The sequence below is a fragment of the Antechinus flavipes genome, chromosome 4 (genome assembly GCF_016432865.1).
Source record: "Antechinus flavipes isolate AdamAnt ecotype Samford, QLD, Australia chromosome 4, AdamAnt_v2, whole genome shotgun sequence".
NCBI classification, from domain to species: domain Eukaryota; kingdom Metazoa; phylum Chordata; class Mammalia; order Dasyuromorphia; family Dasyuridae; genus Antechinus; species Antechinus flavipes.
Genome location: NC_067401.1, coordinates 384062126 through 384080925, shown reverse-complemented (window position 1 = coordinate 384080925; position 18800 = coordinate 384062126). Strand labels below are relative to the sequence as shown.

The following is an 18800-nucleotide window of genomic DNA, read 5'->3' as shown; positions in this document are numbered from 1 at the left end:
AAATTGTATTTCCAGCATTTGGTTTTGGATGAAGTATATATATTGGTACTGTCTCTTTTATTCATTATTTCTGCTTGACTACTTATTGGAAGAGTCAAGAGCTACTGGTACATCTTTAAATACTGTTGGAGATTTGTATTGCTCATTCATAAAGGAATGAATTTGATTGCATCATCTTCTTACCTAGTTGTATATATGGAGGCACTATATCATTAAATGCCTGGTCTGTACCTTTGTTGCTTCTATTTCTTTTTTTCCTAAGGCTCTTTTAGTAGGAAAATACTTCATAGAGAGCCATTCAACCTATATACTATGTTTATATAAAAATCTATAACGAGAGAGACTTCTTTATCATATTGTTACTGGGAATCTTTAGTACATTTAAAACATTAAATATTCTTTTAATGAGTAGGAGTTAGAAGTAGGTAGAATGAACAAAAGGAAAGTTAAATATTTTTAAAAATGCACAAATATATAGATTCATGAGGAGAATCATTAATGAAATTTTGGGATGAAATCCTTGGGAAGTGTACATGGTTACCATCCATCACCTCTTCATAACCCAGGATCATACTTAAACCTTACTTCTCCCTTGTCTGGATATTGTTTAGACAGTTTCTCTAGGTACCCTGTACTTTTAACATGGGAGGGAGAAAGCAGAACTGAGGAAGAGGAATTATGGAAAAGTAGTTTTCACAGTACTCCAGTTTGCTGCTCTATTTACAGTTTATATAGGACAATGGAAAAGAATTAGGAAAAAAACAATAAATAAAAAGGGTATTTGAGATTAACTGGGAATTTTAATTATCTGATTGGCCCACTGACTACAAACACATAACATTAGCAGTTGATCACATACAAGGCGTAACGGGAAACCTTTCAATCAACCTAAGTTCTTAACTATTTTTAATAAGTTTATCATGGCCACTTATTAGATTTCTGCTGGAAACTAGGGTTAAATCACTTATTAAGTTAATGATTTTGAGAAAAAAAGCTTGCAAAATATTTTCTTGGTTTGAGTTTTGACAGATTCTCCCCTTTCTGAGGAATTTATAATTTTATTTGGGATTTGTACCTCTATAATTTCAGCATGAGATGTTTAAAATTTTTACGTAATTTCTCTGATGATAGCTACAACATAAGAATGTTACCAGAATTTATAGTGCAATCTTAAATTATTAATGCTTAAATTTTGGGAGACTCTTAGAAAAGCTCTCATACTGGTAGATCCAAATGTTTTGTACCTTATTGTTTAAAGAATATTCTGTTTTATTTTTGGGATTGTTTCAGCCTTAATTAAAGTAACTGAATTGTAGTTCTTTAGTAGCTATTGGTATCATCCAGGGAATAATCAAGGTGGTAGTATGTTAAATAATTAACTATGTCAATGCAAATAAATTACTTATATTAAGTACTTTTGACTTGCTCTGGCTACTCTTAACGGAAAGCATCTCAAATTCAGTCACTCAGTATTTTCTGATTGTGGTGTGAAGGAAAAAGAGGGATTATAAAACCAGCATACAAAGATCCAGGTCCCGTTAAGTTTAAGAATTCTTTTATATAAAGCCTACCCATCAATGCTATTGAAGGAAACAGACATCACAAATAAATGGATTTTATTGTACTAAGAATAGGTAAGATTTATATAGTATACTAAGAATAGGTAAGATTTATATAGTGTTTACTGTAGTATGAGTTGTGCTGAGCACTGGAGATACCGAAAAAAACAAAAGACACACTGCCTTCGAGGAACTTACAATTTAATGGATAATAGTAACTTAGGATTTATAGAGCACTTAACTATATGCCAAGCACTTAAAGCAAGTACTTTATTATTACTATCTTATTCAGGTCTTGCAACAATCCTGTAAGACAAGCACTATTATTATACCTATTTTACAGATGGGAAAACAGAAGCAAACAATGGCTTTCCCAGGGTCACACAGATAAGTGTCTAAAGGTGGAATAGAACTTCAAATCTTTCTGTCTCCTAGCTTGGAACTTAGCTCTTGCCCCACTGGCCAGGGTTTGCCAAACCTGGGGGTTAGAGTCAGCTTATTTTCTCACTGATTTTAAGAGATATTAACTAGGTAAGAAGTTTGAGTTGTCTTGTGCCTTTACCTCAGGTAGTATTGATTGGATAAGACATAATATAAAAGGAGATAAAGTGAGTAGTTATAGGACTTATCTCTGACATGGTTAATTCTAAATTATGAAGGTAGTTTTCTCGAGAAAACTCTTATTACATCCTCATTTGAATTTGGACAAGACTTTGAGGTAGTATCCCTCATTCAAATTCTTCTTTGATATGCTAACCTGGTAGAAAAGTGATCTTGAGTTCTTGAAAGCTGTGCTGAGTGGAAGCTCTAATGATCCTTCCAAACTAAGACATCTACATGTGTAGGCTGCAGATTGAATAGGTATTTGTCTCCTTAGAACAGGCCACCTTGTTTCAGGAGGCTCAATATATTATGAAAAGATAAATGTCTATGAGATGATGGATTTTTCTGACTAACTTAAGGACATTTTATATTTTCTGCTTGTTTGCTGTTTTATGCAGAATTATACTTGTGTGATTAACTTGAAACCTGTTGATTCTATAGGGTGAATGGCAGTGTACCAAATGCAAGAAGTTTAATTCTCCAAGCAAAAGGTACTGTTTTCGATGTTGGGCATTGAGAAAAGATTGGTATTCAGATTGCCCTAAGCTATCCCATTCCCTTTCTGTGTCCAATATCCCTGCCATGCCAGTGAAGAAAGATGACCCAGGAATTGATGTTCCTGATTGCCGAAGAACCATCTCCGATCCCCTTGTCCGACCCAAAGAACCGTTTAAAATGGAAGAAAAGCCCAAACTGCTGGACCCTTGCAGCTCAGTGGAATTCTTGGATTTGGCACAGAGTTCTGAAAGCCAGGAGACTATTTCTAGCATAGAGGAGCAGCCAGACAACCTTTATGAACAGAATACAGATACAGCAGCTATGGAAAATTGCAAAAATCTCTGTAAGCCGTGCAAATTGTGTGAGAAGAGGCCACGAGATGGGAACATTATTCATGGGAGGACTGCCCATTTAGTGGTTTGTTTTCGCTGTGCCAAAAGATTGAAGAAGACCAGGGCTCCATGTCCCATTTGTAAGAAATCCATTCAGATGGTCATCAAAATCTTTGTGGCATAGCTGTTTAGCTCCCTGAGAACCTGTCAAGTCAGGGCTCCATGTGTTGGTTGGTGAGCATCTGCACTTAGAGTGTGGTCTTAGCATAGCCTTCCCTCTTGGTTGTGTGTCATTTCTGGTAAAACCACATGGAGTTTGAGCAGGAGCTCTTTGGCAATAGGGCACTCTTCCTGAAGATTCTCTTTTGAGGACCTCTTAAAATAGACAACAGGTTTTCAAAGTAATTTCATCTGACTGAAAAGTGCCCAGAATAGCTGCCCTCCTTTTCTTCACAGGTTGAGGTAAATACCAAGGGATTGGAGAGGGAGAAGGAGCATGATACAAATATGAACCTTTTCTAACCTTTCAAGTTCCTGGAAAACGCTTATTTTTGGTAACAGAATCTCTCATACCCAAGATAATTAGGATAAAATCAAAGCTGTCAATTTGGGAATAAGATGTTACTTTTAAAAGAACTCAGCTTATAGCAGTCCTGTGGATCTCTTCACTTTGCAGTCACATTGCTCAGTTCTAACACGGGACAAGGGTCTTTAGCAAAGCAAAGTAGCCAGTGATGCTTCTCTTTAGATGGAGACCAAGTTCTGTTTATTGAACTAGCCCTCATAAAAGTGCTAGGCCACAGAAGAATGCTTGTACTTGGTGCACAAAGCTGCATTTCTGAAAGAGCAGTAATGCTCTCTGAGATCTAGCAGTACCACTCTCATTTTTCAAATGAAAAAAATAAAGTTCAGGGAGATTGTCGTATACTCAAAGTCATATGCTTGTGACAGCAAGGACCAGGATCCTTAGAAATATTTGAATTGTGCATTTGATTGAAATACCCATTATACAAAAACATTTTGAAAAATATCACCACTCTGATGGTGCAATAAGACCCTTAACAGTAAGTGATAAATTTTGGTCTTGAATACTTAAACATTATTAGAATTTGTTGTGACTATTCTTGAAGAACTCTCTAGCCTATTTATTCTGTTTTCTCCATGAAAATGTGCCTCCGGATTTCAAGTGGCCTCTATTTTTTCCCCTCTCCTATTTTGCTATATTAAAAGGTTGCTTTTGAGAGTAGTTATTAAGGTATACACTATTTGTACCTAGTCCAACTATAAAGCCGATTCAGTTCTGCAGACATTTATTAACCACCTTTTAAACATGCAAGGCACTATTAGGTCCTGGGGCTATGTAAGGACTCAAATCCTAGCCCTCAAAAAAGTAATTTTGTAAAGTTTTAGTTTTTTATAGAGTGCAAATTAATAGAATTTAGGGAGGAAAAATATATTCATATAATAAAGGGAAAGCTTATCCATTCAGGAAGGCATGTGAATTCAGACAGCAGTCAGAGCAAATGTATGGATATATGAAAGTTTACAAGTTTAATTTAGTATTTCATTTCTGTACAACTTTCATCTCCTGAATACTCAACTATTCTTTCTTTAGCTTTTGTTTTTTATTTGTCCCATGTGTGATAAATTTTGTTTTTGAAAGATCCTAAGATGTGCATTAGAACCCAGGCTTATATGATTGCTCTTGGATCCCATTCCTCTTTTTAAATTTTTTATTTATTTTTAATTTTCTTTCCCTCACTGCTAGAAAAATAAATCATACTGTAGGCTAAGTATCATGGAACTGAAGTAGTAACCAGACTCTTCATGGAGTCTAGAGGGGAGAAGGGAAGTCTGTATTTATGCAAACCACCCGGACCCTCCAGCTTGTCTTGTGAGCCTCATAGATGTAATGCTGGAATAAACAGCAGGCTGTCTCTTCCAAGTAGTCTATAGTTTTATAAACTTTATTTGACCCTACTTTTGATTTTGAAACGATCTTAACAGTGTATCTCACTAGAAGTAACCTGTTTGCCTCTCTCCTTTTAGTTGACCTTTCATCTAACTCTTGTAAACACCATTATTCATCAGATAACTAGCTATATTTATATACACACTCACATAAATATATATATATGTGTGTGTGTGTGTGTGTGTGTGTGTGTGTGTTTTATAAAGACAAGCAGGTTAAAAGGACTTAGAAAGTTAGTGAATTTCCAAATTTTGTCTGAAGAGGCTTCCTAATTGTATTAACTTCATACTCATTATACTTAAAAATTTTGTACAGGTATTTAGGTCTTATTCAAGTCTTTAAAATACTTTAATAATAAGTCTCAGAAGGTCAAATACAGCTGTTTGTATAACCATATCTTAGTTAAATATTTAAAGATCTTTATATCTCTATAAGTTAAAAGGATTTTAGACATTATTTCCTCCTCCTTCACCTCAAACCCAGTGTCTTATCTCCTGTCACATGAAATCAATTTTGACCCCTAGTCACCTGGCAACAGCAGACTGATAGCAGATTTTATTTTGGATATATTTTTTTTCCTCTGCGTGCATGTGTTTTGTGTATTTCTGTGCATTTGTACATAAGAGTTGTGGTGGTTTTTTTTTTTTTTTTGAGGGAAATATTTTGCTTTTATAATTGTGTGGGTTTTGTTTTTTGTTTTTTGTTTGCCTTATTATTTTGGTCACTCCTGATCACTGCACTCTTGGCTTCTCATTGGAGAGTCATTTGTATGAAGCTAGTGCACCTTAGGTTCACGGATTTTAAAAGCATTTTTGGGTGTCATTCACTGTTGTCTCTATGCTTTGTAGTTCGGTAGAACCTTAACTAGCTGGTTTTTCTTCTAGTGAGCTCTGTGTACTCATGGAAGAAGCACATGGTTTGGATACTGTGAATCATTCTCCCTCTCCTCCCCATTCAGTTTATCTTTTCAAATTGTTCAGATCCTTTTTTAATAAGAGCTATTCATAGAAATGAAAACACAGATATCTAAATTTTATCAAGAGAATAATTTTAAACTGTCTATGAAGAACAGTAGAACAGGCGCGAGTGACATGGACTCTTTGCACCTTATACTTAGGAATATCTGAGGAATTTATAATCCTTTTTGCCAGAGGGGAAACCCAAATGTCTTTTCATTTCACTGCTACTAGAGATACTACAAAATGTGTTACTATGATTGTCCAGAAGTGTCTTTGGTTGGAGGTATGCATAATGCAGGTCAGAGAATGAAGAGAATACAAGATGGTTCATATGGAGGTTGATTGGTGAGGGAAATCCCAGGATGGGGAGGTAGCCATGTTAGTGTGGTTTCATTTTTCATGAGTGCTGGTATACTCTCATATGCTGAACCTACTTGTTTTTAATAATCATTGCTCTGATTCTTAAATTAGAGTTTCCAGAAAGCATGATATTAATAATGTGTTCTTATGCTCTGAGAAAAGCATTGATGAGAATGACCAACTCCTCTCCATTTCCCCTTCTCTCCTTATAATCAGGTCTTATTAAAGAAACCAGCCTGTTAAGTCTTCTTGAGTATTTAAATACAGAGGTAGGTTTCCTCTACCCTTTATTTAGTAAGAGGCTTTTTGAGGGACTGTAAAATGTTAGACAGCTAAATAGTTTTTGAAAGACATATTGATGTATATTTCAGTATTATTTGAAGTACAGAATGTTCTCTCTGTTGCTGCTTATGTATTGACCAGTAATTTATTTATTGCTTCTTGGGTTTCTAGCTAGGTGTCTAGTGCCATCCTTTTCCTGTTCTGGATTGGCTGTACAAAAGACCGTGCAGCACATGTACAACATTTCCACTAAGAGCAGCTATTTTAATTCGGTGTGTCAACTCTTTCTGGGAAATGAGCACTACTGGTATTAATATTTGTTTTTTCATGTTCAATTTCTGCCTCATCTGAGGCCATTGGATTTTAGGGCAATGCTTCTACACTTAAAACCAATCTGCATAAGTCCCTTCCACTCCCACAACTAGTTTATGTCTGTTTAGAACTCAACAATTAATTTTTGGCATAATTGTTGATCCATGCAGGTAATATATGGGCATATATAAGAGTGGAAAAGATGGGACAGCAAATCTCTACTTGAGGAACCAGAGGCTGTCTGAGCTTCTTGGCTTGAAGAAGCCTTCCTGCCAGCCCCATGTGACTGAGCACTCTGAAACAAAGCTTATCTTGCTAGGGCAATATTCATTCTTGTCCTATCGTTAGCCATTTAGGTTAGCTTATTTTGTAGTAAAAACAAAAATTTATCCTTTGCTTAATTTAGTAAGCCACTAAAAATTTGGGGGGATTTGAAAAATACCTCCAGATGAAGTGCCTAAACACTAGTGTGCCTTCTACTCTTGGGGGAGACAACATGGCAGAGAGAAAATCGGGTATGAGTGGAGAGAGCCGGCAGCCAGCCAAGGGTGGTCTGAATGGATGAAAACCCTTGGAGTGCAGGCTTTGACTTCAGTGTATGGAGTCCTGAGCTCTGCCAGAGAAGTTGGGGGAGAGTGAGTATAAAGAGCACCTTTGAGCAGCCAAAAGGATCTTTGAAAAAATCCCTATTATTTAATGCTCTTTTTTTTTTTTAATGAACTTAACACAGACATTTCAGTATATAATGGACGCTGTATGTGAACTGGTGTTAGGTGGAGTTTAAGTGTAGACTACATTTCATACCACAGTAGCAAAACTCTGTCCTCTTTGGAACTTTTCTTTGTTTTTCTTCTATGTATTTTTAAATATTGATGCTCTTTATTATATCTTTTTTGATATTAAACCTTGCAACAAATAAGTATGGTCAAAGCAACTTTTAACATGTTGGTCATATCTGGAAATGTCTTTTTCATTCTGCCCCTTTTGGCTATCTGCTCACTGTCAGGAGAAATGCCTCTCACCATTAAGTTGTTTGACTTTGGGCAAGTCAACCTCTGAACTGTAATTTCCTCGTCTGTAAATAAGGATAATAATAATCTGCCCTGTCTACCTCAAGGGTTGTTTTAAGGATCAAGTGCTTTAAAAAGTGCTAAAGATTTTCAGTGATGCATATGCAGACATATTCTATCTACTACATAAAATAGCAGTAATAGGTAGTATTACCCTGTTGGCAGACAGCTCTTGGGCAGATATATCAGGTACTCATATCCAGAACATGGGGCACATAAACTCATAGGGTTCCTTGTCTGGCAGTGAGCTTGATTAGGGTGATGTTAAACTCCTGTCCAAGCAACGTTTCACCAACTTTTGCTATGTAGCTGCTGCAGAGGACCAAGTTAGGATTATGGCTTTATGGGTGTTTATGTAGCTTCAGGTAATAGTTTCCAGCATGTAACTGCCACACCATTTTTGAGAGAACACAAAAGTTCTCTTGTTCTTTGCACTTGTGTCTTTGGTACAGAAGTCACTGCCAGTGTGCCAATAAGCATGCAGCTCATGTTAGATTTTTGCACAAGTGCTGAAGCAAGTATTTTTATTTTAGGTGTCAGAAGAGTTATTAGCAATTTTTTGAATGGTTCTACAACATGTTCTGATGTGAAAAAGATGTATTTTTGTTCTTAATCTAGTTTTCTTAAGACTAATTCTGCAGCACCTCTGTATATTTTGGCATTTGCAATATTTAATGCTTTTGAATAAGTACTGAAGCTGTATTTTGCCTGTTAATATTAAATAGATCTCTAATTTTGTCATTGTGATGTCATTATTGGAAAAATAAGTAATTTTACTTGTATGAGTGAAATTTCCATTTCAGGGAATGACAATCTACATGATTTTGGAGAAAGGAGAAGAGAGTTGTACTGCAATAGAGTCATCGTCAATTTTAGTAGAAACATCCATAAATACTTGGTAGTTGAAGTGATGTGCAGTGTCTCCTTTCATTTTCCTAAACTTTTGGAAAGCAAATTCTCAAGAGTTCAAAGTGGGGTTCTTTACCTTTTTTCCCTTTATTTCTTCCTATTGCCCACACTCTTACAATTCAGGAGTGCAGGGGTAATATCACCACAGTGTGATACACAAGTCCTTGCTGGGGAGGTCATAAATTTAGAGCTGTAAGAGACCATTGAGTAGTGCAGCCCTTCCTATAACCTCATTTTGCAAATGATAAAGCTGAGGCATAGTTATGTCTCATGAGTTGCTCGGGATCATTGCAGTTAAGAACTATGAGGTGGGATTTGATCTCACATAATCCCAATTTCCTGGTCTATTGCCTTATCCACTGCTTAAGTTTTACTCATCAAGCCTATTTTTCCAGAGTCATCCACTCATGCAAGTGCTTTTAGTACATTAATGGTGGGGAGGGGACTTCTCAACTAGTAATTCTTTCAACAAACATTTATTAAAACATCTCCTTTGTGGAACATACCATATTTTTCCATTGTAACTTTTCATCTTCAGTTTCTTAGATGTTTATTTTAACTTGATTTTTCCCCTTTTGAGGACGGAGGTAATCAACTATGGATACAATCTCCTTACAGGCAACTCTAGAATCCCTTTTAGTGACTTCATGTTGTTTATTAGTGTTCTCCAAATAAAGAGTTCATTCACCCTAGAAATGGCACTAGAGGCAAGGGAGAGTCAATGATGGAGTTTTAGATTGAGGGAAGCTGCAAAGTCAGGCTGATAAAAAAGATACTTGTAAAAGTAAAAGATACTTGGCGCTGGCAAATCACAATCCCAGCTCTTGTAATCAAATGTGTATAAAGGTAATGCAAATGGATGAAATAATTCTCCCACCAGGGGGCACCAGTGACTCAATTCTTTTAAAAGTGGCTAGAGAAGAGATAGTTAACCCAACTCCAAATAGATAGTCCCATTTAACCAACCCAGCTATTTAGTGTAACACTTCCCATGTTCCCATCGGTATTTAAATATTCTTATTCCCTGTACTTTGAAGAACCTCTTTTGTGTTTGTAAGGGTTCCAAACTACTCCAGTCCGTTTATTCATTTCTCCATCTCTAGACAACTTTGCAATAACTTTTTTTTTAAATGAAAAATCTGCATATTTCAGTTCCTTTTCCCCTGGTTTATGCAGATGAGTAGTACTTCTCTACAGTTTGCTTTGCTTCCTCTCATCTATTCTCTCTCCATCTTGCCAGAAGGGTAGGTGGAAGAAAGAACCTATTTTCAGTCAGAGCTTGCAGTCACCGCAAACTCTTAAGCCATGTCACATATGATATTGTCTTTTTTTGGGGGGGATCTGTCATGCTGATTGGTAACTGTCTTATAAAATGGTTATTCTTTAGCATAGAATCCTTTTTTTCTCCCCCAAATGAAGGTGGGCAAGTGCTCTTAACTTGGTGTTAGTGAATCCTTTGAGGATGGATTCCAGGGGCTATGAACATATGTTTTTTTAAAAAGTATATTTTAGTTATTTTAACAGCATTGATTTCCTTTGTAATCCTATGTATTCTATGCATTTTAAAACATTAAGAAATTTCATCAGCCTGCCAAGAGTTCATGATAGAAAAGATTTAGCCCCATTATAAGCACTTAGAAAAGCTTATTTTATATATGTAATATGTATATATATATGCACATATATGTACATATGCAAATATCTTTGTATCTTTCAATAAACTTTTTTTGGATGAAAATGTTGAATGTATGGTATGTGTCCATATAGTTAGTACCTTCTTGATCATTTCCTCTTAACTGTAGGGAGGGAAAAGTGGCTTACCTTTCAATATGTTTCAACATTTCAAAATTCATTTAATAGTTATTCAAAGTGTTGCAATGTTTTATAATGGGAAACAGTGGCCAATCAAGAAAAAAAATGAAAGGGTGCTTAGTTCATTAGCTTGCATCTACAAATGTACATAACTCTACTCAACATTTTGCAGAAGTTAGTCCAGAAAAAAAGTACTATCCATTGAATTGATACCAGGGCAGTTAACTTTGCAAAATCTTAGTTGTCTAGATACTTCTTTTTGCTTGAAGATCTGCAGTAGCTTTCTAAGTGGTCTTTCTTCCAGTCTATCATTTGTACGATTTTCAAGTATTTCTAAAGCACAGGCCTCATCCCTCCCCAGTTTAAAAAGTTTTGGTGGTTTCCAGTGACATCTAGGGATAAGATACAAACCTTTCCTTCTTTCCTCCTGATCCATCACATATTGAACATTCTGGCCAACTTGTTACTTTCTGACAAGGTTCCACTTCCTGTTCCTATTTCTTTAGCCGGGCTTGCCACCCCCTGCTTCCTTAGCTATATTTAAAGCTGTGTGTCAGTGCCATCTCTAAAAGGCCTGTGATTTCACCAGTCATCAATTCTCCCACTCCCCCAATTAATATTTATTTAGTTTGATCTCATGTTTTATATTGGCTTATTTCTGCATGTGTTGTTTCCCTCAGTAGAATATAGCTTCTTGTGAGCAGCAACAACTGTTCATTTTTGTCTTTGTGATCCCAGCGCCAATCAGTATTTGGTGTGACTTTTACAAGCATAGAATAAGAGACAATAGGCTGGGGACGGGCCCTGTGATTTCTTTAGTGTAGAGTATTCCTCTTTCTGCCAATGTAAATTAGTCACCTCTGCAAGTCACGTTTTCCCCGCAGCACTGAGAGGAGAAGTTAGGTGACTTGCCCAACATCATATAGCCATTACATGTCCGAGATGGGGCTTAGACCCAATTTTCCTGGCTTCAAAGCCAGTTCTTTGTCCATCAGGGTCCACTGCTGCTCAGAAATAAATGTCCCTTAGTGGGAACTGAATGTAGACCACAACATGATATTTTTGTGTGTGTGTGTTGCATTTTGTTTTCTAATTTTTTTCCTTTTTGATCTGATTTTTCTTGTGCAGCATGATATTTGTGGACATGTGTATGGAGGAACTGCACATGTTTAACAAATATTGGATCACTTGCCTACTGGGGAGGGGAAGGGGGAGAAAATTAGAACATGGTTTTGTAGGGGTAAATGTCGAAAATTATTCGTGTATATATTTTGAAAATAAAAAGCTTAATTTTTTTTTTAATGTCCCTTGGGTAAATGGGAAAAGGGAGAAACAGCCTTCAAATACCTTTGCTTAGTTTGGTTATTTTTCTATTCATGGAGAATGAAAGATAGGCAGGAGTAGGGGGAGCCACAAGTATTGGGGAAAAAATATGTAAAACAAAATGACCTCAAACCTCCCCCTTGCATTCAGCCTCTGGGGCCAGCCCTGCCCATCACCCCGGGCTTCCCTTCACGTGGGAAGCTGTGAGCTTCCCGTCCCTGAGGGTTTAAGTAGCTGCTTTTGTACAGATGGGAATTTGGATCGCCTCTTAAGATCTTTTTCGTGCTTGAGAAGATGAAGGCAGAATTGGGGAGAGACCCCTTACCCTTAGATCCTTCTGTATGACAACCAAAGCAGATCTCCTCGTACTCCTTTCCTAACTTGAGTCTCTTGTAAGACTGTGCATCTGCCTGTTCCCTGGAGGCCCCTTGCCTTATTCTGGCTCCTGGCAGTTGACAAAATCTAGCTGAGTTTAGTATCCTAACAGCCAGTGGGGACCCTGCCTCTAACTTTAGCGCTAAAACAACTAATTTTCTAACCCAGCTGTTCAACTGCACTGATTTTCGTTTAAATGCATTCTTCAGAAACCTTTAAGGAAGCTCCTGGGCAACCTCCTCCCAGGCTCCACCCCTTAAAACATCCCAGCTGAAGCCGGGGACCCTATGGACCGGCAGATTAAGGGATAGACTGCCAGAGCACACCCGTCAGGTGGCCAGACCATCACACCTCACTCTGGGGTCTCAGCGGAGCCTCCTACTTGTGTAGGAGAAGTTGGAATGTATTTGCATCTAATCTACCTGCCCCCCTTGGGACTTCCCATTTGCAGATTCTTTGAGTTCTCTGGACTGGTAAAGCTCTGCAACTTTAAAAATAGTGTCTTTGATCTCCTGCTTGTGGCAGTGGAATTGTCAAATGTGGGGGAGGTGAACAGGGCTTTGCAAACCAAACCTTTGATGTTGAGGAGCTGAAAAATCTGAGCTGAAAAATTTGCTGCAAATGTTAAACATTAACATGCCTGGAAAGAGGCAAAAGAAAGCAGGTCTTTTCACCCTCCTTTGCTCCGAAGGTGCACATACAGCCTTTAGCTTCAGTTTTTGTGATTCTGTTGTGAATGCCAACTTTAGGAGCTGGGGGAGAGAGCTGTGTGGGCCTGGGAAACGGCCCCTCAAAAAGTCCTGTCCCCCCTTTATTAGCAGTCTTGTCAGCAATGCAAGCAGGCCAACTTTCTTGAGTCTGCCAGGGAGGGAGTAGCCTGAAAATCAGCAGACTTGGAGCTGGGGTCAGTGTAACTTGGGCAAGTTTGGCTTACCTCCCTGAGAGTTCCTAAATGAGAGAATATGAGTGAAAGGGGAGTAAGGAATGGCCGATGCGGTCCTTGGAGCTTGCACAATATGCTCAAGCACATGAAGGCTTGGCAAGAACGCTTTTTGAAATTCATGAAGAAAGGGCTCTGCTCTTCCTGTCTGACTGTTATTGACTGTTAATGAAAAGTCTTAATTGGCTTTTATTATTGTTATAAAAATAAATATTATATTATGTATAATATATTCATTATTAATTAATTGACTGCTGAGTCAGAACTTCGTGTGTATGCAAAAGGATCGAATAGAAGAGATTTGTTCCCTGTGTTAAAGCAACGACTGCCATGGTCCTGAGTGAGGGGAGACCTTTGGGCCCTCTCTCTCATCCGGTTGGTTGCCTTGTCGCTGTGAACCCATCGTAGCCTTTGTTCCTTATTTGTTTTGTTCACTCCTGAGCTCAAATGAATGAGTATCAGATCGGAAACAATGAGACCCTGTGACATTCAGAAGGTCTAGCAATTACATTAGAGTTGGCTGGCAAACCTAGTAGCCAAGTCTACTGAGGAGCTAGCCCTGAAGAGGAACCTACTTGATCCTACGTAGCAGTGAATTGACTCAGCAGCTGAAACATTCTGTCTTTCAAGCAACGGATGGCTTGTCTGTCGACTAGGCCATTCTCAGAAGTTGGTGGAGAGGAATGTTGGTTAATTGATATCGAGGAGAGAAAACCTGGCCAAGTTAAAATGGGAGACAGAATAATTGGCAACCTGATATAGAAGGAAACCTATTAGCTTGGAATTTGTGAAAAACACCTCCCCCCAAAAAAAAACCCCAAACCCTCAGTTCCTACAAGAATCCTGATGGGGAGAAGATAGCCACATTTGGGGGAACCAAACTGACATTGTAAGAAGGAATTGAGAGACTAAAACCTCCAGCCTATGTCCTCCAAAGGCACACAGATTAAATTTTTGTAAAACCATAGAGAAAAGTGGGATTTCTGTCCTGATCTAATTGTTCTAACTAAATTGGAAGACTCCCTTGAATGAATGGATGAGTGAATGAAAAAGCAATTATTAAAAGCTTACAGTCTTCTGGGTGCTGTGCTAAGGAATTGGGAAAACAAATGTGAGAGATTCTTACCCTTAAACAGCTTGTATTCTAATAGGGAAGGCAACGTTTTTTAGCCAGGGAAGGATGTTTTGGTCTGAGAAACCACAGAGGTGGTCAATATAGCAAAATGAGATGTCCCGGCGGACAAAGAGGAAGGAAATATCAGAGCCTGGATTCAAAATGTAACTCCCAAGAGCCTGGACAAGTTATTAATTTAGAATTTCTTAAGGACTTACTATTGTCAGCTGCCATGTTACTCACTGGGATACAAAGAAAGGCAAAAAATAGAGCCCAAGTAGTATCTGCCTTCAGGGAGTTCCCATTCTAATGAGGAAAACAACATGCTAAAAATTGTACATACAAGATATGGCTAGTGCAAATGGGGGAGCAGTTTAGAGGAAAGGCACTAACAAAGGGAAAGGACTATGGGGAGAACCTGGAATTTCTTATGCAAAAGGTGAGATTTGAAGAATATCTTGAAGTAAAAAAAAAGAAAAAAAAAAAGGAGGTAACAATGAGGAGGGGCAATGTTCCCGATATAAGTGTGTGTGTGTGTGTGTGCGCGCGCGCGTGTGCGTGTTTATAGAAATGGAGGAAGTTCCTGTAGCTAAAACTAGATCAGAAATAAAGGGAGAATATGCCATTCTCTTCTACGGGGAGGTTTCAAAATTGGGCCGATAGTTGCACAGAGACACAGGCCTAGATAAAATCGCCCCTGGAGTCAGAGAACAAAGGGTCTGCTCTGAACATTAGCATCTTCTTCACTGCTATAGATGCGGCAACCCATTTTTCCTGACCTTTTTGTTACCGTGATTGTTTTTGTTTAATTGACTTTATATGAAGAAAAGCAAACCTAACAAATACAGATGGTCTCATGCTAAATATCTTTCCTGGCTTCTGGCTCCCTGGGTCCCTGTTCTACGGGAGTACTCCATGGGGGCTGCTTTGATCTGCCTCAGCTGCTCCCAAAGGAATAGTCACTGGCATAGATTAAATATTTACCACCAAGCTGGTCCCCACACACCCCTGTAGGCCCATTTCTTTAATTAAAGATTCAGTGTGAAGGTGGGTGGTGTTTCCATTGGGCAGGGAGGGAGAGGCAATGTAGTGAGTTTGGTCCCTTCAGGGGAATTTAGCTTTGATTTCTCTCTCTTTTCCTCCTTCTCAAGAGTTTTGAAATCCCTCTTCTTCCAGAGTCAACACTGAAAACTGATTTAAAAGAAAAACTCAAAGCTTTGTGATCTTAGGCAAGTCACTTCCTCTTACTGTTTTCATCTGCAAAGTGGGGTTCTCTACAGGGCTTATGAAATCACATGTTTTTAATATTTAAAAATTTTTATTTTATTCTGAACTTAAGAAAATAAAGCAAGTATTTCCATAACAAAGCAGAATAGAAAAACAGGATTACACCTGAAATTGCCGATCTATTATATATAACTTCTTATTCCTTTCAAATATACAACAAAGTTATCATGTAACTTTCTTTTTTTCCCCCTTTGAGATAGCTATTATTAGACACAAATCTATGTATAACATACACATACATTCACGTGCATATATATGTATGTCAATTCTTTTTCTAGATCCAAACAGTATCTTCATAGGATCTTTGCTGTTGATTTGGGTATTTATAATAGAACAATACTGCTGTTACTGTATATAATTTTCTCTTGATTCTGCTCATTTTGGTCTTCATTATTTCATGGAGTTCTCTTCATGCTTTCCTAAAATCACTGAACTTATCATTTCTTATTGCAGAGTAATATTTCATCATGAATATATACCACAGTTTGTTGAGTTTTTCCCTAATTAATGAGAAACCCCCACAATTTCCAGTTCTTTGCCATCACAAAGAAAATTGCTATAAATATTTTAGAACATGAGATTTCTTTTCGATTTTCCTTAATCATCTTGGGAAACAGACTGGGTGAATGGGTATAAACAGTTTAATAACTCTTTGAGCATGATTCCATACCTCTCTAAAATGGTTGGATCAGCTCATAGATCCACCAACAATTAATTAACGTTCCAATTTTTCCACACCCCTTTCCACATTTGTGATTTTCCCTTCTATCATTTTAGCTAATCTGATAGCTATATAATGATATTTCAAGGTTTTTTAAATTTGAATTTCTCTAATCAGTCATGATTCAGATCATTTTTTCTTGTGACTGTAAGTTGTTTTGATTTTTTTTCATCAGAAAACTTCCTGTTTATGTCCTTTGAACATTTAATGGGGAATGACTTGCATTCTTACAGATTTGACAAAGTTATTTATATATTTGAGATACAAGACCTTCATTTGAGGAACTGTGCAAATCTTTTGTTTCTCCCAGTTTTCTGCTTTCCTTCTGAACTTGGCTATATTTGTTTTATGTATACAAAACCTGTTTAATTTAATACAACCAAAAAAATCAATTTCACATTTCAAAACACTATGCCTTATTTGTTGTTGTTGTTGTTGATTTTAAAAAGGCCTATTCATAAGTCTGACAGGCATTATATTCTATCTTCATAACATTTTCTTGTTATATCACCCTTTATATTTAGGTCTTGTATCCATTTTGACCTTATCTTATCTTAGTAAATGGTGTAAGTCGCAGGGACTAAAAAAAAAGTCAAACTTTTAAAATAGGGGGCCGGCCAGTTCACTGTCGCTCAGATTGTTGGAGGGCCCGACTATATTAAAAATAAAAACTTTGTTTTGTGGGCCTTTAAATAAAGAAACTTCACAGCCCTGGGTGAGGAAGTTAAACATCCTCAGCTGCTGCATCTGTCCCGCGGGCCGTAATTTGAGGATCCCTGTAAGATATTGGTCTATGCCCAATTTCTGCTCTACTCCTTTCCAGCTTTTCCAACAATTTTTACCAAGTAATGAATTTTTATCCCCAAAGCTTAAGTCTTTACACTTCTCAGACATGGGTTACTATTTTTGCTGCTGTGGATTGTATGTGTATTCTGTTGTTGATCTATCTTTCTATTTCTTAACTAGCACTGAATAGTTTTGATAATTTCTGCCACAGTTTAAGATCTGATACTGCTCAACTTCCTTCCTTTACATTTTTTCCATTAGTTCCTTTTATATTCTTGACTTTTTGTTCTTCCAAATGGATTTCTTTTTTTGCTTTGTAAAATGACTTTTTGGTAATTTAATTGAGATGGTGTTCAATATATAGATTAATTTAGGTAAATTTGCATTTTTATTATGTTGTTTCTACCTTTTCATAAACAATATTTTTCCATTTATTTAAATCTGATTTTATTTATGTACAAATTTTTCCATTATTGTTTTGTTCACATAAATCATAGGTTTGTTTTGGTTGGCATATTCCCAGATATTTTAAGCTATGTAGAGTTCTTTTAAATGTGATATCTCTAGGTATCTCTTCCTGCAAAGTTCTCGTGGTAATATGTAAGAATGTTGATGATTTATGTGGGTTTATATTATATCCTGCTACTTTACTGAAATTATTATTTCAATTAATTTTTTAGTTGAATTGTTGAAATTTTCCAAGTATATCATTATATAGTTTATAAAAAGTGATAGTTGTATTACCTCATTCCTTAGTCAGGTTCTTTTTATTTCTTTTTCTTCTCTTACTGTTATTACTAGGCTTTCCAGTACAATATTAAGTAATATTGGTGACATTGAGCATCCTTATTTCACATCTGACCTTACTGGGAAGACTTCTCGCTTATTCCCCATTCAAATAATGCTTGCAAATGATTTTAGGTAAATGCTTCTAATCAAGTTAAGGAAAAGTCCACTTATGCCTATACTTTAATAGAAAGGTATGTTGTACTTTATCAAATTTTTTTGGTATCTCTTGATATTATCATATGATTTTTATTACTTTGATTATTGATTTAATCAGTTATGTTAATAATCATTCCTTTGTTAAACCAATCCAATATTCCTGGACGAATTCCATATGGTCATAATATATTAACTTTGTAATATACTGTTGTAATCTTTTAGCTAGGATTTTATTTAAAGTTTTGCATCCATATTCATTAATGAAATTGTTCTACAGTTTTATTTCTATGTTTTTACTTTTCCTGGTTAAGGTATCAATATCATATTTATTTCATAAAAGAAATTTTGTAGGACTCCTTCTTTGCTTATTATTCCAAATAGTTAATATTGAAATAAGTTGATTTAAATTTTGATAGAATTCACTTGTAAATCTGCCTGGTCCTGATGCTTTTTTTTCTAAGGAGGTCATTTGTGCCCTGTTCAATTTCTTTTTTAAAATAGATCTGTTTAGATATTCTATTTTCTCTTCTGCTAATTTGGGCAATTTGTATTTTTGTAAATATTCCTACATTTCAATTAAGTTATTTAATTTATTGGTGTTTAATTGGGCAAAATAACTCCTTATCATTGCTTTGATTTTA

The 18800-nt window shown here is 36.7% G+C and overlaps 1 protein-coding gene across 2 annotated transcripts in view; it reads left to right on the top strand.

Annotated features, from left to right (window-relative positions):
* The window catches only part of MDM4 (MDM4 regulator of p53), a 54826-nt gene extending 46138 nt beyond the window's left edge, over positions 1 to 8688 (top strand). For both annotated transcript variants that reach the window (XM_051998556.1, XM_051998557.1), the window contains exon 11: positions 2604 to 8688. In XM_051998556.1, coding sequence (XP_051854516.1) covers positions 2604 to 3176 — 573 coding nt within the window. In that variant the 3' untranslated portion in view covers positions 3177 to 8688. The remainder of the gene's footprint in view (positions 1 to 2603) is intronic.
* Positions 8689 to 18800: the final 10112 nt, after the last annotated feature.